This window comes from Muntiacus reevesi, chromosome 10 (assembly GCF_963930625.1).
Source record: "Muntiacus reevesi chromosome 10, mMunRee1.1, whole genome shotgun sequence".
In the NCBI taxonomy this organism is placed as follows: domain Eukaryota; kingdom Metazoa; phylum Chordata; class Mammalia; order Artiodactyla; family Cervidae; genus Muntiacus; species Muntiacus reevesi.
The window spans coordinates 43872762-43893869 of NC_089258.1; the positions used below are offsets into that span (position 1 = coordinate 43872762).

The 21108-nt window shown below is 44.6% G+C and overlaps 1 protein-coding gene across 2 annotated transcripts in view; it reads right to left on the minus strand.

The window, feature by feature from the left end:
- The window catches only part of ERICH1 (glutamate rich 1), a 38735-nt gene extending 18270 nt beyond the window's left edge, over window positions 1-20465 (minus strand). For both annotated transcript variants that reach the window (XR_010664612.1, XM_065947206.1), the window contains exons 1-2: window positions 20372-20465; window positions 10413-10559 (exon numbers count right to left, since the gene is read on the minus strand). Coding sequence is in view for 1 of the 2 variants with exons in the window: in XM_065947206.1 (XP_065803278.1) it covers window positions 10413-10559; window positions 20372-20393 (169 nt within the window). In the remaining variant the exon portion in view is untranslated. The remainder of the gene's footprint in view (window positions 1-10412; window positions 10560-20371) is intronic.
- Between the last annotated feature and the right edge of the window lie 643 nt (window positions 20466-21108).

Sequence of the window (21108 nt, forward strand, 5' to 3'; positions counted from 1 at the left end):
GTGAAGCTAAGGTGCAAGAACGTAGTTCTTATGTTAGGCTTATCCGCCCGGTTGATTAATGACTGAGTCGTTTCCGCCGGGATCAAGGGCAGAGAAGAAACGTGCTTCCAGGCACACTGTCCCCCGTCGGGCAACATTAACGCTTGATCATTTTTCATAGAGTATGTTTGGAAGCTTTTAATTGGCTAAATTTTTCTCAATAAGAAAATCAAACAGAACTTGGAAACTTTATTGTTCACCAAATTATCAGAATAAATATGGGCGATGCCAAGGAAGGGAGGCAGGAGGTGACTTCTGGGATGAAGGATACGGATGCTGGACACTGAGGGCAGAGCTCTCTGCGAGGGTCCTGTGCTGACCATACGCTGCCCTGAGGCCACGCCTGTGGACGGTGGATGGGACTCTTCGTGTGTAAGTCAGGGTGGCCCAGAGCAGAGCACAACATCAAGGCCTGGCTTCTCTCACCTATTCTCTCACCTAGCAGATGCTCACTGTCAGGACGGTGGTCAGGGTCATGTTCGCCACTGAGTGCTCAGGGGACAGCAGGGCCAGGGCATCCCCTCACCCCCACACCAGGATGCAGGGTGAGGCTCGGGGATCTGGAGGGGGCAGGTCAGCACCCCACTGCTGCTGACAGAGGCCAGTGCCTTCCCAGAAACACTGGCGTGGTCACAAGGTTTCAGAAGAGGCGACTTCAAAGACTCTCCTCTCCATGGCTGACTGGCTTTGATCACGGTTCACCATTCTTAACCAGCTCAGGCTCTGGGTCTGATGTGCAGGATACCCACTCGAGTGTGCTTTCATTTCTGACCTCTGACGCCCCTCTGCACTGTGCATGTCCACACGGCCCCCCTCCACCACCAGCACACATGTGCCCTCTGCCACGGCACCGCCAACAGACTGCCCTTGGCTTGGCTGATGCCTTCAGAATTGCTGTGCTTGTGTTACGGGGCTCACGGCAAAATGACACTGTTTTTTACAACTCTTGTGGGATTATTTGGCTCTTTAAAATATATGCAGATATAATTGACAAGTTAAAAACAATAATAAAAGCAATTAACAAAAAAATAGAGTCCAATATACACTCTTGAGTGACAAATTTCACCAAAACCCACACACAGGTGGTTATGGCCATTTACAGATCATGTCTTTTTTAAGAACAAATGGAATTACCAATGCTCTTCTAAAATAAATAAATGCACTTCTGTAAAGTGACTATGCCAAAGCCTTTGACTGTGTGATCACAAGAAACTGTGGAAAATTCTCCAATACATGGGAATACCAGACCATCTGACCAGCCTCTTGAGAAACCTGTAAGCAGGTCAGGAAGCAACAGTTAGAACTGGACATGGAACAACAGACTGGTTGCAAATAGGAAAAGGAGTACGTTAAGGTTGTATATTGTCACCCTGCTTATTTAACTTTATACACAGAGTACATCATGAGAAACGCTAGGCTGGGTGAAGCACAATCTGGAATCAAGATTGCCGGGAGAAATATCAATAACCTCAGATATGCAGATGACACCACCCTTATGGCAGAAAGTGAAGAAGTAAAGAGCCTCTTGATGAAAGTCAAAAGAGGAGAGGGAAAAAGCTGGTTTAAAGCTCAACATTCAGAAAACTAAGATCATGGCATCCAGTCCCATCACTTCATGGCAAATACATGGAGAAACAGTGGAAACAGTAGCAGACTTTATTTCTTTGGGTTCCTACAGATGGTGATTGCAGCCATGAATTAAAAGACACTTACTCCTTGGAGGAAAAGTTATGACCAAGCTAGACAGCATATTAAAAAGCAGAGACATTACTTTGCCAACAAAGGTCCGTCTAGTTAAGGCTATGGTTTTTCCAGTAGTCATGTAAGGATGTGAGAGCTGAAATATAAAGAAAGCTGAGCACAGAAGAATTGATGCTTTTGAACTGTGGTGTTGGAGAAGATTCTTGAGAGTCCCTTGGACTGCAAGGAGATCAAACCTGTCTATCCTAAAAGAGATCAGTCCTGAGTGTTTATTGGAAGCACAGATGTTAAAGCTGAAACTCCAATCCTTTGGCCACCTGATGTGAAGAACTGACTCATTTGAAAAGACCCTGGTGCTGGGAAAGACTGAAAGCGGGAGGAGAAGGGGATGACAGAGGATAAGATGGTTGGATGGCATCACCGACTTAATGGGCATGAGTTTGGGTAAACCCCGAGAGTTGGTGATGGACAGGGAGGTTTTGTGTGCTGCACTCCATGGGGTCGCAAAGAGTCAGATACGACTCAGCGACTGAACTGAACTGAACTGGAAGTGAACAAATAATTATCAGAATCACCATGCTGTGTCTTTTAATAGTACAGGGAACATTTTCTCAATCTCACCCAAGGGCTGACTGACAAAGGCCCTTTCCTCATTAGGCTGATTCTTCCAACACTGACGAGATCTGGGCACATCTACAACTCTGATTATCAGCAAGCTGCTGCCTCGATAGGCATCAAGTCTTCAAGGAAATTCTCAAATGACCTTTCATTTGACCTCCACACAATTTCTGTCTATTTGATTGTGATTTTGTTGTTTTGTCTTTAGTCAAGATTTCTCTTTTTCTAGCTGCAAATAGTGTTTTTCCTTCAGAATTCCCAAGATATAGTGCTTCAAAAAAATACACTGTTCTTTCATGACTAAAAAACACTCAAGAAATTAGTATAGGGAGAACTTCAACATGACAAAGAGAAAGCACGAAAAGCACATGGCTGACGTCACACTCCACTGAGAAGGCCTGAATGCTTGCCCTAAGACCAGGAAAGATGAGAATTCACACTTATGCCACTTTGCTTCAATATTATACTCAAAGTTCCAAACAAGGCAATAGTCAAGAAAGAAAATAAAAGGCGTCCAACCTGAATAGGGAAAAGTGAGATATCCCTGCTCACAGAGGATAAGATCTTATATACAGAAAACCCTGAAAACTATATACACACACACACACACACACAAATTGTTAGTGCTAGTAAGTTTGGCTAATAAGGTCAATATACAAAAATCTGTGTTTCCATATTTAAGAAACCACTGCCTAATCCAAGGTCAAAGGATTTATTAGTATTTACATACACTAGCTAATCCAAAAAGAAAACAATTCCATTTATAACAATATCAAAAAGAATAAAATACTTTGGGACAAACTTTTTTTAAGGTCACAAAGAATTAGACACAACAGAGAATGCATGGACATACCAAGCATGGATGTACCTGTCTTATAATGAAAACTACAGAGCATTGTTTAAAGAATTTTAAAACAACAGAAATGGGAAGCTAGACTAAATTCATGATCTGAACAACTTAATATTGGTAAAAGAACATTAATCCCCAGAATCATCTGCAAATTCAACACAAAATTGTATCAAAATTCCAACTGCTTTTTTCCCCCAGAAATGGACAAGCTGACCCTAAAATTCATGCATAACTGTGAGGGACACTGAATAGCTAAAACAATCTTGAAAAATAAGGAAGTCAGAAGACTCTTACTCCAATTCCAAAACTTACGACAAACCTACAGTAATTAAAACAGTGTCGTACTGGCACAAGGACAGACATAGAGACCAGTGGAACAGATTGAGAGCCCAAAAACAAACCCAAACAACTATGGCTAACTGATTTTTTTTTTTTCTTCTTTTAATTTGGCCTAATGCGGTCTTAGTTGAAGTCCAGTGGATCTTCATTGGGGCATTCAAACTCTTAGGTGTGGCTTGTGGGATCTAGTTCCCTGACCAGGGATTGAACCCAGGCCTACTGCATTAAGCACAGAGTCTTTGGCTAACTGATTTTTGACAAGAGTGCCAAGTGGGAAAAAGACAGTATTTCCAACAAGTGGTGCTGGTAGGACTGGACATCCGCAGACAAGGGAATGAATCTGGACCCCTACCTCACACCATACACATACATTAACACAAAATAGATAAAGGACTTGACTGTAAAAGCAAAAACCATAAAACTCATAGAAGAAAACTTAGATGTAAAACTTGTGACCTTGGATTTGGTTTCTTAACTATGACACCAAAACCACAGGCAACAGAAGAAAATAGGTATGATGGACTTAATCAAGACTAAAATATTTTATACTTCAAAAGACACCATCAAGGAAGTAAGTAAGAAGCTAATCCATGGAGCAGGAGAAAATATTTCTAAGTCATGTTACTGATACAGTTCCATTGTCCACATTATAACTAACTTGTACAACTCAGCAATAAAAAGGAAAACATTCCAACTGAAACATGGGCCTAGATTTATATACACATTTCTCTACAAAAGATACACAAATGTCCAACACATATCATCAGGGAAATGGGAATCAAGGAGGTGCAACCTCACCTACTAAGATGGTTATCAAGAAAACAGAAAACAGCAAGTGTTGGCAACAATGTGGAGAAGTTGGAACCCTCCTACATGGCAGATGGGGTGAAGAATGACACAGCTGCTGTGGAAAATAGCTTGCCAGTTCCTCAAAATGGTAAACACAGGATTACCATGTGACCCAGCAATTCCACTCCCAGGTTTACATCCAAGAGAACTGAAAACACACGTCCACACAAATACTTGGCAGAGATGTTCATTGTTTATTGATAAAAGCCTAAAAGTAGAAAAATTTCAAACATCTATCAATTGATGAACAGATAAACAAAATGTTATATATACACAGAATGGAATATTACTCAGCAAGAAAAAGAAATGAAGCAGTCATACTCCTAACAACATAGATGAGCATATAAAACTGCTCACCTACGTTGGATGGGACTGGTGATAGAAGCAAGGTTCGATGCTGTATAGAGCAATATTGTATAGGAACCTGGAATGTTAGGTCCATGAATCAAGGCAAATTGGAAGTGGTCAAACAGGAGATGACAAGAGTGAACATCAACATTCTAGGAATCAGTGAACTAAGAGGAACTGGAATGGGTGAGTTTAACTCAGATGACCATTATATCCACTACTGTGGTCAAGGAACCCCTTAGAAGAAATGGAGTAGCCATCGTAGTCAACAACAGAGTCTGAAATGCAGTACTTGGATGCAATCTCAAAATTGACAGAATGATCTCTGCTTCCAAGGCAAACCATTCAATATCACAGTAATCCAAGTCTATGCCCCAACCAGTAACACTTAAGAAGCTGATGTTGAACAGTTCTATGAAGACCTACAAGACCTTCTAGAACTAACACCCAAAAAAGATGTCCTTTTCATTATAGGGGACTGGAATGCAAAACTAGGAAGTCAAGAAACACCTGGAGTAACAGGCAAATTTGGCCTTGGGAGTACAGAATGAAGCAGGGCAAAGGCCAATAGAGTTCTGCCAAGAGAACGTACTGGACATAGCAAACACTCTCTTCCAACAACACAACAGAAGACTCTACACATGGACATCACCAGATGGTCGACACCGAAATCAGACTGATTATATTCTTTGCAGCCAAAGATGGAGAAGTTCTATACAGTCAGCAAAAACAAGACTGGGAGCTGACTGTGGGTCAGATCATGAACTACTTATTGCCAAATTCAGACTTAAATTGAAGAAAGTAGGGAAAACCACCAGACCATTCAGGGATGACCTAAATCAAATCCCTAACAATTATACAGTGGAAGTGAGAAATAGATTTAAGGGACTAGATCTGATAGAGTACCTGATGAACTATGGACGGAGGTTTGTGACATTGTACAGGAGACAGGGAGCAAGACCATCCCCAAGGAAAAGAAATGTAGAAAAGCAAAATGGCTGTCCGAGGAGGCCTTACAAATAGCTGTGAAAAGAAGAGAAATAAAAAGCAAAGGAGAAAAGGAAAGATATACCCATTTGAAGGCAGAGTTTCAAAGAACAGCAAGGAGAGATAAGAAAGCCTTGTTCAGTGATCAATGCAAAGAAATAGAGGAAAACAATAGAATGGGAAAGACTAGAGATCTCTTCAAGAAAATTGGAGATACCAAGAGAACATTTCATGCCAACATGGGTTCAATAAAGGACAGAAATGGTATGGATCTAACAGAAGCAGAAGATATTAAGAAGAGGTGGCAAGAATACACAGAAGAACTATACAAGAAAGATCTTTATGATCCAGATAATCACCATGGTGATCACTCACCTACAGCTAGACATCTTGGAATGCAAAGTCAAGTGGGTCTTAGGAAGCATCACAATGAACAAGGCTAGCGGAGGTGATGGAATTCCATTTGAGCTATTTCAAATTCTAAAAGACGATGCTGTGAAAGTGCTGCACTCAATATGCCAGTAAATTTGGAAAACTCAGCAGTGGCCACAGGACTGCACAAGGTCAGTTTTCATTCCAGTCCCAAAGAAGGCAATGCCAAAGAATGCTCAAACTACCACACAATTGCACTCATCTCACACGTTAGTAAAATAATGCTCAAAATTATCCAAGCCAGGCTTCAGCAATACGTGGACCATGAACTTCCAGATGTTCAAGCTGGTTTTAGAAAAGGCAGAGGAACCAGAGATCAAATTGCCAACTTCCACTGGATCATCGAAAAAGCAGGAGAGTTCCAGAAAAATGTCTATTTCTGCTTTGTTGACTATGCCAAAGCCTTTGACTGTGTGGATCACAATAAACTGTGGAAAATTCTTCAAGAGATGGGAATACCAGACGACCTGACTTGCTTCTTGAGAAACCTATATGCAGGTCAGGAAGCAACAGTTAGAACTGGACATGGAACAACAGACTGGTTGCAAATAGGAAAAGGAGTACGTCAACGCTGTATATTGTCACCCTGCTTATTTAACTTATATGCAGAGTACATCATGAGAAATGCTGGGCTGGAGGAAGCACAAGTTAGAATCAAGATTTCCCGGAGAAATATCAATAACCTCAGATATGCACCCTTATGGCAGAAAGTGAAGAAGAACTAAAGAGCCTATTGATGAAAGTGAAAGAGGAGAGGGAAAAAGTTGGCTTAAAGCTCAACATTCAGAAAACTAAGATCATGGCATCCAGTCCCATCACTTCATGGCAAATAGATGGGGAAGCAGTGGCTGACTTTATTTTGGGGGGTTCCAAAATCACTGCAGATGGTGACTGCAGCCATGAAATTAAAAGACGCTTACTCCTTGGAAGGAAAGTTATGACCAACCTAGACAGCATATTAAAAAGCAGAGACGTTACTTTGCCAATAAAGGTCAATCTAGTTAAGTCTATGATTTTCCCAGTAGTCATGAATGGATGTGAGAGTTGGAGTATAAAGAAAGCTGAGTGCCAAAGAATTGATGCTTTTGAGCCGTGGTGTTGGAGAAGACTCTTGAAAGTCCCTTGGACTGCAAGGAGATCCAACCAGTTCATCCTAAAGTAAGACAGTTCTGGGTGTTCATTGGAAGGACTGATGTTGAAGCTGAAACTCCAATACTTTGACCACCTGATGTGAAGTGCTGACTCATTTGTAAAGACCCTGATGCTGGGAAAGACTGAAAGGTGGAAGAAGGGAAAGACAGAGGATGAGACGGTTGGATGGCATCACTGACTCAATGGACATGAGTTTGAGTAAACTCTGAGAGTTGGTGATGAACAGGGAGGCCTGGTGTGCTGTAGTCCATGGGGTCACAAAGAATCAGACACAACTGAGAGACTGAACTGAACTGACAGAAGTCAGACACAAAAGGTCACCTATTATGCAATTCCACTCACAAAATGTCCAGAATACACAAATCTGAAGAGACAGAAAGTAGGGAGGTCTCTTCTATACATCTGCGACTCCATTCCTGCTCTGCAAATAGGTTCATCAATACCATTTTTCTAAATTCCATATATGTGTGTTAATACTTGTTTTATACTTCCTGACTTTCTTCACTCTATATAACAGGATGTGTTTATTCACCAGAATAGAACTGACTAAAATTCATTTTTTTTGTATGGCTGAGTAATATTCCATTATACTTATGTACCACAACTTTATCCCTTCATCTGTAGATGGATATCTAAGTTGCTTCCATATCCTGGCTATTGTAAATCATGCCGCAATGAACAATGGGGTACATGTGTCCTTTAGAACTATGGCTTTTGGGGGAAGGAGAGAGTGGGACAAACAGAGAATGTAGCATCAGCATTATATACACTATCATGTATAAAAAAGATAGCTGGTAAGACGTTACTATACAACACAGGGAGCCCAGCCTGCGATGGGTGGAGGGGAAGGAGGCTCATGAGGGAGGCGAAAGTGAAACGTGAAAGTGAAAGCCGCTCAGTCATGTCCGACTCTTTGTGACCCCATGGACTATATAGCCTATGGAATTCTCCAGGCCACTGAGGGGGGGATGTATGTATAATTATGGCTGATTCTCACTGTTGTCCAGCAAAAATCAACTCAACATTGTAAAGCAATCATCCTTCAATTATAAAATAAATTAAAGAAACAAAATGTAGGGACGCACAAATGGGGATAACTGTAATGGATATGGGTTTCTTTTGGGGTGATAAGAATGTTCTGGAGTTAGTGGTATGTTTACATAACATAGTGAGTATGCTAAAAATCACTGAATTGTACATTTTGAAATGGTTATAGTAAACTTTAGATTAAATGAATTTTATCTTTAAAAAAATACATTGCTGCTGTACACTGCATGGAGTTTTCAGGAAGGCAAATAAGTTAGGCTCATTTGCATCTGTGAAAAAAATGAAAACTCCCAGAAGTGCCTCCTCTACTCATTGCCTGAGGCCGTGAGGAAGCGTGGAGGATCCTACCCATCAGACTCTGCCTTCAACCCCCAATCCAAGGATCCTCGCAGCCAGAGGGCACTCTGCAAGGGGAGGAAAGTGCAGGGTGTGCAGAAACGGAGGGACCAGATGCCCCCCCAGGACCTGATGAGACCATCCTAGCCACACTGCATCCTTCTCACCACTCCCCCGCCCCATCTCACCCAAGTTTAGACTATGGCAGGTGACCAGTGTACCCTGCACGGGGTACACAGAGGCCATGACTCAGATAGCAAGCACCACTCGCAGGGTCTGTGGTCTGAGAAGCACACAGGTTGACAGACACTAAGAACACGGCCGAATCCCACCTGCAGTGCCCTCGCATCTCTCCCGGCCCTGGTGCCGCGCTGGCCATGCAACCTCTCCCAGGATCCTGGCGTGCGCCCTGTCCTAGCCTCCAACGGCACCACACAGCTGCTGGCACCAGCCATCATAGCGTGGCTCACATGGGCCTTCACACGGAACAACTGCCTGCTGAAACAATGTGATCCAACCTGGAGCTTCTGAGGAAAGACACTGCCCAAATTGCTGCACTAATGAAAGTGTGTGTCTGTGTCCTTAGTCGTGTCTGACTCTTTGTGACCCCGTGGACTGCAGCCCGTCAGGCTCCTCTGTCCATGGGTTTCTCCAGGCAAGAATACTGGAGTGGGTTGCCATTTCCTCCTCGACGGAATCTTCCCAACCCAGAGACTGAACCTGCATCTCCTGCATTGGCAGATGGGTTCTTTATCATTGAACCACCTGGGAAGCTCACTAGTGAATAATCACATCAGGTTAGAAGAGGAAAGAAAACTCAAATAAACCCTAAATACAAATTAAAGAAAAAAAAAGACTAAGAACATCAGCTCAGTTACATTTGGACAGATAACCAGCAATGCAGAGGGACGCCCACTCCACTTGCATAGCACATCTCCCCAGGGCGCCTGCCTTTCTAAGCTACGTTGTATTCACACAAAACCAAGCATGTGTTTTGCAGGTGGAGCAGGTGTCAGGGTAGTTTTCTGGGTGGCACCACAGGAGGGCCTTGTTCATTGTCTCCCAATTCTCCCGGGGGCTGGCTGTCCGAGATGGAGGTGTCACAAGACTGGTTCCTGAGGCCTCCTGCCTTGGCATGTGAATGGCCGTCTTCTCCCACACCTTCATATGGTCGTCTTGCTGGGTCCTGATCTCTTCCTATCTCACCAGTTGCCCTAGATTAGCACCTACCCTAAAGGTCTCATTTCACTCCATCTCCTCTTTGAAGGCTCCATCTCCGAACATGGTCAACATCCTGAGGTTCTGGGGTCAGGACATCAACACATAAATTGTAGAGGGTACAGTTCAGCCCAGGACAGGACCATCTTTGAAAGGGAAAAGCACAGTAAACAGCAGCCACTATTCTTGAGTGTGACTCCAGGGCTGAGAGGCTGAGCGTCCCTCCTTTACCTCTGGCTCTCCGACAGAAGAGCAGCAGGAACACTGTGGGCAGTGGTCCTGGGGCAGCAGGGCCCATTCACTGCACCCAGGAACAGCATGGAGTTGAACCCAACACCAGAGATGAACCTGACCCTATCCCCAGCTGGGGACACTTCTTCCCTCACAAGTGAAGTAACCATCCCCGAAAAGTCTGAGCAGAATGACCCCGCTGCCCCCGTGGTGGTGCCACAGTGGCCTGAGGCCAGTATTCGCTCTCCAGGGAAACAGTGCTCACCTGTCTCAGGACGGTCGCTCTGGCCCTTCACTCTCTCAGGAGGCACTTTCTCAGGTGGGTTTCTGGAGGCTGGAGTCACAGGGCCCCTCTTTTCTTGTCCGTGGGAAACCTCAGGATAAAGTTTCTTCAGTACTTTTCCAACAAACACTACAGAGGCAATCAATTTGCAAAAGAAAGAAAAGTATTACTGATTGAAGTTTTATTTAAATTGCAAATGAATTTTATATAAAACAAGACATATCATGGCATCACCATCTCAGGGCTAAGTGACTGCCCCTCCACAGGACACAACGGAGGGGTGCCTCCAAGACCCCCAGCACTGTCCCCATGAGGGTCAGCCCCAGCACTGTCCATCACAGCACTCCCACTTCTGACCCAATCACAGGACCCCCAGCACTGTAGGCATCAGGGGACCCCCAGAAGTGTCCACATCACAGGAGCCCCATAGCACTGTCCATCAGAGGCCCCCAGCACTGTCCTTGCCCTAGGTACCCCACGGGTGTGAGCACAGGTGGGGAGGGTGAGGCTGGGAACTGGTGGGGCACGTGGGCTCACAGTTCTGTTCTTCCTCCACCTCGTCGCTGGATGAATTTATGCACAGACCAGACTGAACTGTTTTCAGACTCTGGTTTGTGGTCCTGGGCCGCAGAGCAGCACTGGAGAGGCTGGATCCACGCCAGTTCATAGCAGACAGGCTGGGCAGCCCCGAGGCCCCATCTGGGGCCCCCACAGGGACAGCATAGTTGGCACAGCGCCCACAAGGATGCAGATTCTTCACTTGGCTTATCTCAGGGCACTCTCTGCTCTGACTAGAGGGGAAGCGCTGCCACAGTGAGTCAACATTTCTGTCCTGATTTAAGTGTGAACAACGAGCAGGGACAATCTCAAAACAGCAGCCAAGAAGGATGAGGGGAAAGGTTAATCCAGTGAATCTGTTTTGAAGTGAAGTGAAGCGAAAGTTGCTCAGTCGTGGTAGACTCTTTGTGATTCTACGGACTATAGCCCGCCAGGCTCTTCAGTCCAAGGAATTCTCCAGGCAAGAATACTGGAGAGGGTGGCCATTCCCTTTTCCAGGGGATCTGGATCAAATCCAACTCTCCTGCATTGCAGGTGGATTCTTTACTGTCTGAGCCACCAGGTAATCTGTTTTAACCTCATTAAATTTAGAAACAAATCAAGAGAGAGAGAACTGCTCTAGTGACCAAGCACCATGGGGCAGAAACCAAGAGCAGCACTCTGGAGACAGGCTCGAGGTATTCAGATGACAAAGTGGGGGACAGACATTAGGGCCACTGAGGAGGCGGTGATATGAGAGGGGAAGTGTGACGGGGCTGTTGAGCAGCCTGTGGGTCATGGAGGGCAGGCTCCTGCCCCACAGAGGGAGCACAGGCCTAATGGCACAGACCGCTCCTCCTTTCATCCTGTGCACAGATGGCCCTTGCTGCAGAAATAAGCCCCTCCAATTGGTGCTAGTTGGAAAACACACAATTTGGGTCTAAAAACACAACAGGCCTCCTGAGAAAGCTACTCAAGCCCAGGTGGTGCTCGGCCAGGTGCCTGGGGGGAGCAGGGGGTCTTGGTGTTACCTGCCTCCCCACCCCGGGGAGTCCTGGCAGGAAGAAGCCAGTCCTGGTGGTGATGCCCTCATTTCCCTGGCCAGCGGAGGCCCCGCCTCCCAGCTCTGCCAGGTTCGGCAGCACAGGTCTGCAAGCATGTTCCCCAGGCCACCGCAGACAGCCGGGGCAGCACTTGGGTCACAGGGAGGCAGCCTGTTCCATTAGACCAGCACTCCAAGACCTGTCCAAAGGGCAGGTTCCAAGTTTCCAACAGAAACTGAATGAATGGTCACGTGCCTTTCCTTAAACAGCAGAGGGAAAAGCTTCTACTTCAGAAAACCGGGTGCAATTTCTGGGGGAACCAAAAGCAGTTGACAAAACCCTAACCAGTCACCCTGCTCTAAAATGAACTTGGGGATGCTTGGAGCCCAAGAGCCACCTGGGCTGGCAGCAGCTGATGTGGGCATCCTGCTGCGGTCACGGCTGAGCTCTACACACACGTGTGTGTGAACACATGACCACACTACAGGAAAACCAGACATGGGTCATCACCAAGCAGCGTGTGCATCCACTGTAGTGACCCCACAGCCTGAAGGAGTCAAAATACACAGCAATCCCAGGGAGACACCAACATGGTCACCAGGAAATACTGAGATGAATCAGTCACCTGACAATTTTGCTTCCACTGGTGCCCTGACACAGTGGCAAGGGCGTGGCACATAGCAGGCCAGCCATGGGCGGAGACACAGGCTGTGTGGCTGCGGCACTGTCCCTGAATTCAGCGTGTCACCTGCACACACTGTATCTATAGCCTAACTGGCGGCCTGTCTGCAAAGTGGGTCTCGAGGCCCTCTGGTCTCCACTCACTGCCTTTCGGTGTCACTGCATGACCCTGGTGTGTGGTCTCCAGTCCTGCAGGAGATTCAGGATATGTGGTCCTTCCTCAGGGACAAGACTTAACCCAGAGCCCAGGCTGAGAGCTCCAGGGCTAAGGTCCCGGGGCCAGGCTCTGGGTCTCTGACTTGGGTGTGGTCTGGGGGCTGCAGGCTTGCCTCACGCCTGGCTCTGGAAGCTGATACATGTCTCATATGGGCTTCACAGGTGACTCAGAGGCAAAGAACCTACTTGCCAAAGCAGGAGACAAGGGTTCAGTCATTTGGTTAGGAAGATCCCCTGGAGGAGGAAATGGCACCCTGCTCCAATTTCCCCTGCCTGTGAAATCCCATAGACAGAGAAGCCTGGTGGGCTACAGTCCACGGGGTTGCAAACAGTCAGACATGACTTAGTGACAAAACAACAACAACACATGTCTAATACTTTCAGTTGCCACAATTTAAAGCACAGTCTTTTAAAAAATAACATGATTTTAATTTTCCAAAATCAACTTTAAAAGAGCCATGTGTAACAAACAAAACTAAAGTAATACTTTCTACCAGCTAATACTGCTGGAGGATTCCTCAGTGAATTTCACTTCTTAGTCCTCACTCTGTGTTCTTTCACAACACAGAGAATAAGACCACTCAATGCATAAACATTGTCCTCTAAAGAAAACAAGCTGTCAACGAGGACCTGTCCCCACCCCCACCCTCCCATCAGCTCATCTGCTTTTCAAACGGAGGATGGGGTCGCTCCAGTGCAGTCACAGAAGAAGCTCATAGCTTACTTAAATAGAAATCACTAGCTATTAATATTTTATACCAAAAGAAATGTACAGCCACTGGACTCTAACTTCTTGGAGCCTCTAGGGCTATGAAGGAGATTGGGTGCATGTGAACTGCCTACCAGTTTACTACAGATAGAGACTTCTGGCCACAGCTATGTAGGGATTCAAGTCAAAAGCAGAACAGAAATGAAAAGTTACTTTTTTCAGGGTACTGGCAAGCAGTAAAGTATCATTTTTAAAAAGCATTTGTCACCTTTGGTTTGTTGAAATGCACCTTGTGACTGTGTGTATGGGTGTTTGTGTGTGTTGATTACTGCAAATGTAGCCCTAAAAATCAATTTAGAGGTTAAAAGTCTCTTTTCTGCTTAATCTCCACTGTGCTCAAAAACAAACAAAAAAGAGCTGGGTGCTCAGGTTCAGGAAGGCAGCTCTGTGTCACCACAGAGACCCAGGGACCTGCCTGCTCCTCCCTTCCTCACACCTCATCCTCCTGCTGTGCCCCTACCCCGCTCCCAGAAGCGGGAGCAGGTTCTAACTTGAAACTCTGGTGTCTGTCAAAAAGTAATCAGTAGAACATAAAAAAGCAGGAGAACGGACATGGATGCCCGCAGGAGATGAGTACAATCACCACGCAGACAGGCGCCTGGAGCTGGGACACAAGAGACACAGCAAAAGGTCACCGTGGAGAAAACCATCTCGTCTGAAGTTAATACGATGGAATACCAAACAGAGAGATCAAGTCTCTGTGTCACAGGGGAATCAAGCCATTTTGATATGATTTTCAGAGAGGACTGTCACCCACACTTGCTGTTTCAGGCTAAAGACATAAGACAAAGAAAAATAAATCTTCAGTCAAGTGTTCTTTGGAAATTAGATACCTGAGAAGAACTGTGAATACATGTACCTCAAAAGGAAATAGATGGCTTGATTGCTGGTGGTAAACTATTCAATCTGACCTCTTCTTCCACACAGCTACATGTTTAGAATCTAACAGCTGGGGGTAAAAAAAGGCAGGGGTTTGTTCCATGTTTAACAGAGGTGTTAGTGGCAATATTTCAAGTTATTAGGCCTCCTTCACGGTGGTCTTAGGAAGGAGGGTCTAACAGGCCCCTGTCTGAGGGACTTGGTTCCCAACACACCTCCCAGAGGGGAAAGCCTCCTCATCAGGGGATCTGGGTGAATATATTTTCTATTAGAAAAGGCTCTCATGAAAACAAAAACAAAAACAATGGAAATAGAACTTTTTCTTCCATAATGTTCCACTCTGAAAAAAAGCAAAGGAAAATGAAAACTATGAGTTTAAAAAAAAAAAAAACCCTCTTGAACTTTGAGGTCAGTAAGTCACCCCATTAACATCAAAAATATTTTCCTTTTCCTTAAAAATGTTCACTTTGGTGGCAAAGTAACACACATTTCCCTCAACATCTATGTTCACATCTACATTCATACTTTATTTAACATGGGTGTAAAACTACACAATTCTTTTTACTACATTTATACTGGAGAGCTTTCTGGTAATGGAAATGATATTGATGCATTTGTGATTCTCTTGCCATATCATCCGTATGAACCACTGTCTCTCAGAAAAGCACAATTCTCAGAGGACAAAAAAACATGTGTAGAGCTAATCTGGAGACAGGAAGAAAAAAACTAGCCAAAAAACTGTATTTTCAAGGGTGGATGTTAAATGGGAAGCAGTAAAACTGATGGGGCCACCTATTTATAGAAATTACACAAAAATAAAGAAGACCCTAAGTATTAACAAATAACTTTAAAAATGTGACTTCTAGATATTTCATTATGAAAGAAAGCTACCAGAACAAACAGGTTTATGACATACCTTTTAAAAGTGATTATCTAAAACTAGAACACTTTCTAACACCATACACAAAAATAAACTCAAAATGGATTGAAGATTTAAATGTAAGACCAGAAACTATAAAACTCCTAGAGGAGAACATAGGCAAAACACTCTCCGACATAAATCACAGCAGGATCCTCTATGACCCACCTCCCAGAATATTGGAAATAAAAGCAAAAATAAACAAATGGGACCTAATGAAAATTAAAAGCTTTTGCACAACAAAGGAAACTATAAGCAAAGTGAAAAGACACACTTCAGAACGGGAGAAAATAATAGTAAACGAAGAAACAGACAAAGGATTAATCTCAAAAATATACAAGCAACTCCTAAAGCTCAATTCCAGAAAAATAAATGACCCAATCAAAAAATGGGCCAAAGAACTAAACAGACATTTCTCCAAAGAAGACATACAGATGGCTCACAAACACATGAAAAGATGCTCAACATCACTCATTATCAGAGAAATGCAAATCAAAACCTCAATGAGGTACCATTACACACCAGTCAGAATGGCTGCTATCCAAAAGTCTACGAGCAATAAATGCTGGAGACGGTGTGGAGAAAAGGGAACCCTCTTACACTGTTGGTGGGAATGCAAACTAGCACAGCCGCTATGGAGAACAGAGTGGAAATTCCTTAAAAAACTGGAAATAGAACTGCCATATGACCCAGCAATCCCACTCCTGAACATACACACCGAGGAAACCAGATTTGAAAGAGACACATGCACCCCAGTGTTCATCGCAGCACTGTTTATAATAGCCAGGACATGGAAGCAACCTAGATGCCCATCAGCAGACGAATGGATAAGGAAGCTGTGGTACATATACACCATGGAATATTACTCAGTCATTAAAAAGAATTCATCTGAATCAGTTCTAATGAGATGGATGAAACTGGAGCCCATTATACAGAGTGAAGTAAGCCACAAAGATAAAGACCAATACAGTATACTAACGCATATATATGGAATTTAAAAAGATGGTAACGATAACCCTATATGCAAAACAGAAAAAGAGACACAGATGTATAGAACAGACTTTTAGACTCTATGGGAGAAGGCAAGGGTGGGATGTTCTGAGAGAACAGCATTGAAACAAGTATACTATCAAGGGTGAAACAGATCACCAGCCCAAGTTGGATCCATGAGACAAGTGCTCAGGGCTGGTGCACTGGGAAGACCCAGAGGGATGGGATGGAGAGGGAGGCAGGAGGGAGGATCGGGATGGGGAACACATGTAAATCCATGGATGATTCATGTCAATGTATGGCAAAAATCACTACAATTAAAAAAAAAATTTTTTTTTAATAAATAAAAAAATAAAAGTGATTATCTAGAACTTAAAATGAGGGTTGTCAGGCTTTTTAAAATCATATATAAATGAAAAACTACTTCTGAAAATAAGATCAGTAATGGAATTTCATTGAAACTTTCCCAGTGGCCAGTTTGATGACAGCCTCCCAACTATAGCCTGGCTTGGTAGAGAAAATCTTCCAAAACAAACACACACCAAGAAAATCATAAAGAAAAGGAAGAGTTCCCCAACCTCAGTAAACAGTGACTCAGATGATTCCCTTTCCCACCTGATATCTGTATAGCTTAAGAGACACTTTAAATTTCCTTAAGTTTAAAGTATTTCTTGGAATCTTAAACAGTATTTTCAATTTCCTATTTTCAGTAAAGAGTATGTTTACCTGCCAACCTCTCTATAGCTTTTTCCACCATGATATTCAATATGGGTTTTTTTGTCCTGTAATACGAAAAGGCTGCCTAGGAATAAAGGAGTACATTGATAATAGCATTGCATCAATTCATAAGAAAGAGAAGGTCAATATATATGCAAATTCAATGACTGATAGTTTCTTAATGAGTTTCATCATAGAATTATAAATGGAAAAACAATTAGCTAAGATTAAGCAAGAGTTGCCAGGCTTTCTGAAATATTAATTAAGAGGAAACTAGTTCTCAAAATAAGACTATAAATAGTATTCAAATAGAACATAACTGGAATCCCACACCATGACCAATCTGAGGTGGCCTCCCCATCTAAGAACTAGACATATACTAAACACTGTTTCTCACAAAACTTTAACACTTAAAAATATTTCAAACTCTGTCCAAAATTTTTCCTCACAGCTTTTTTTTAGCAGCAATTACTATGCTATTAGCCATTCTAAAACACTTTAAGCGGATGTAAGGCTGTGATCATTTTGTGCAGAGAACAGACACTGCTTTTGTCACCAAGACACGATGCAAGGGATCTGGCAGGGCAGGCTGAGGGGACACTTGAAGGCAACTCAGAAAGCTGCCTCATCCCATTTGGAAGATTGGGGAGAACCCGTTCCTTCTACTCCAGTACTGTTACTAAGGTGCAGTGTTCTCCTACAGAGGAAGCAGACTGGCAATGCTATCTACTTTTCTCCATATTCTGCCTTACAGAGAAATTAGTTTCCTTATTTTATGCAAATATTAACTATAGTTGCCACTGGGCTTTTCCTTTCAAAGGGCAAAAACGCAACATCTGCTTTTTGTTTTTTTTTTAAACAACATCTGTTTTAATGGAGAGAAGGAAAGAACATAATCATGGCCTGAACTAATCCAAGTAAAATGAGAAACATATCCAAAACCTTCACCTTTACTTGAAACCACACAACTCCTAGAAGAAAACACAGGGAGAAACTTCTTTGACAACAGGAGTCTTAGTGAAGATTTTTTTTTTTATTTGACACCAAAAGCAAAGACAACAACAGTAAAAACAAACAAAAGAAACTAAAACGCTTCTGCAAAACAAAACCACCAACAAATGAAAAGGTAACCTACTGAAGGGGAGAAAATATTTGCACACTGTAAATCTGGTAGGGGCTAATATCTAAAATATATAAAAACCATACAATTCAGTAGCAAAAAGGCCCCAAATAATCTGAGTAAAAAGTGGGCAGAGAAACTGAGCAGACATTTCTCCAAAGAAGACATACAGGTGGTCAACAGGTACACAGAAAAGATGCTTAAGATCACTAATCATCAGGGAAATTGAAATCAAAACACAATGAGATATCACCTCACACCTGTCAGAATGGCCATCATCAAAGAAGACAGGAAATAACAAATGTGGGTGAGGATGTGAAGGAAAGGAAACCCTTGTGCACTGCTTGTGGGAATGAAAACTGGTGCAGCCACTATGGAAAAGAGTCTGAAGGATCCTCACAAAATTAAAAATTAAACTATGATACGATCTGCAATTCCACTTTTGGATATGGGCATTTATCCGAACAAAATGAAAACACTCACTTGAAAATTCAGACACATGTACCTCAGGGTTCACTGAAGCATTATTCACAATAGTCAAGATATGGAAACAACCTAAGTGTCCATGGATGGATGGATGAATAAGATGTGGAATACTATTCAGCCCTAAAGAAGGAAAGTGCCATTGCCAATAACACAGATGGCATTATGCTAAGTGGAATAAGTCAAAGAAAGACAAATACTGTTAAGATCTCACTATTTGTTGAATCTTTAAAAAAAAAAAAAAAAAAAGGAGCTCACAGATGCAGAGAACAGACTGGTGGTCACCAGAGGTCCAGAGGTGATTGAGGGATGGGACAAACTGGTAAAGATGGTCAAAAGGTACAAGCTTCCAGTCATAAGTAAACAAGTCCTGGGATGTAGTTGTACAGCATGGTGATTACTGCTAACACTGCAATGTGGCATATTTGCTAAGACAGAAAGTAGGTCCTGAAAGTACTTATCACAAGGGATTTTGTAACTATATGAGGTGATGGATGTTAGCTTACTGGGTGATGGCTTTGTAATATATAGCCCGTCATGTCACTATGCTGTACACCTAAAACCCATACAGTGCTGTGTATTGATCATATCTGAATAAAACTGAGGAAAACATTATCTTCCCTTTTTCTTCATTTTAAAGTTGATGATTATAGGGTAATGAGAAGTTAGCTGGGCTTTCCACGAGGTGTCTGAAGTTCCCTGTATCTCTGACATTCATTCTAAAGCACGTGTCGCTTAGCCAATTAAATGTATCCATTCTGCCTTTTGAGTGTTGGCTGCTCTGTCCTGTCTGACTCTTTGGGACCCCAAGGACTGTAGCCCATCAAGGTCCTCTGTCCATAGAGTTCTCTAGACAAGAATATTGGAGTGGGTTGCCATTCCCTTCTCCAGAGAATCTTCCTGACATAGATATCAAACCGCCGTCTCCTGCATTGCAGGTGGATTCTTTACAGTCTGAGCCACTAGGGAAGTACCATTCTGCCTTTGGTGCTGGTTAAAAATACTGCCATCACTTAATAAACACTAGTTATGTCCCCAGAAATTCTGGGTCCTTGCACTTAAATGGTTTGAGAGTCTGAATGTGGGGTTTGGGCAGGTCTTCACACCCGTCCCCCATAGTCCCAGCTCCCGTCCCTCACAGTCCTGTATCCTCACAGTTCGCGTCCCCGCAGTGCCGAGGCCTCAGACTCCGAGTTCCTCATAGTCCCGGGTGCCCAGAGCCCCCGTCCCCAAAGCCCCGGATCCTCAGAGCCTCGGTCCTCACAGTCCCCGTCCCTCACAGGCCCCCTCCCCGCCCCTCAAAGCTTTGTGTCCCTCACAGCTCCCATCCCCACAGTCCCGGGTCCCTGAGAGCCCCAGTCCTCACGGCCATTGTCCCTCAAAGCTTCAGTTCCCTCACAGCCCCCATCCTTCACAGTCCTGCGTCCCCGCAGACCCTGTCCTCACAGCTCCCTCGTCCCTCACAGTACCCGTCCCCACAGCCTCGGGTCCCCACAGTCCCGAGGCCTCAGACTCCCCACTCCTCACAGCCCCGGGTCCCCTTCCTCCAAAGCCACCGGTCCCTCGACATCCCCGATCCCCGCCTACCGTGCCTTCGCAGCGCGGCCATGCCAGCCTCACAACCCCGGGGACCCCAGCCCAGGCCGGAGCAACTCTGCTGCACTTCCGGCCTCCGCCTTTGTAGGCCCGCCCACCACAGCAGGCTTGTCCAATCAGGATCCGGAGCCTCTGCCGTTGGACGCCAATCAGTCGCGCACCGGCTGCGGATTGGCTCTTACGCGCTCCGGGGCGCGGCCCGCCGGCGTTAGTACTCCGAGCATGCGCGGAGGGAAGGGCGTGAACCCCGGAAAGCCGACCAGGAGCGCAGGGGAATCTGCGGGAGGGGATGAGGCGTTAGGGGCTCATCAGAAGAGCGTCACTGGAAGGGGGTGGGTACGTCAGCCGGAGGGGAGTCAGGGACTGGGTCGTTGGGAGGAGGTCAGCGAGGGGTGGGATTGTGCTCCTGGGTGACCGCCCGCAGTCACTCTGGCTCCCAGCGCTGCACAGGGATGCGGGTAGTAGGAAGGGTCCGCTGAGCGCCCACTGGGCCAGGGCCCTGAGGTGCGAAAGAAACTGGGACTAAAAGCAGAAAGGAAACCGGGAAGAAGGGAACCCGGGGGCCGCCCACTGACCCCGGACTCTGTGGCGCTGATCCCTTCTGCCCACTGTTAAGATTTCTGCTTTGTGCTCCCGTCCAACCGTCTCACCTACTCCTAGACCTTGGTTTAAGTTTACTCCTCTTCCTTGAGTCCGTTTCTTGGAGAATATATTTCCTGAGAGCCTGT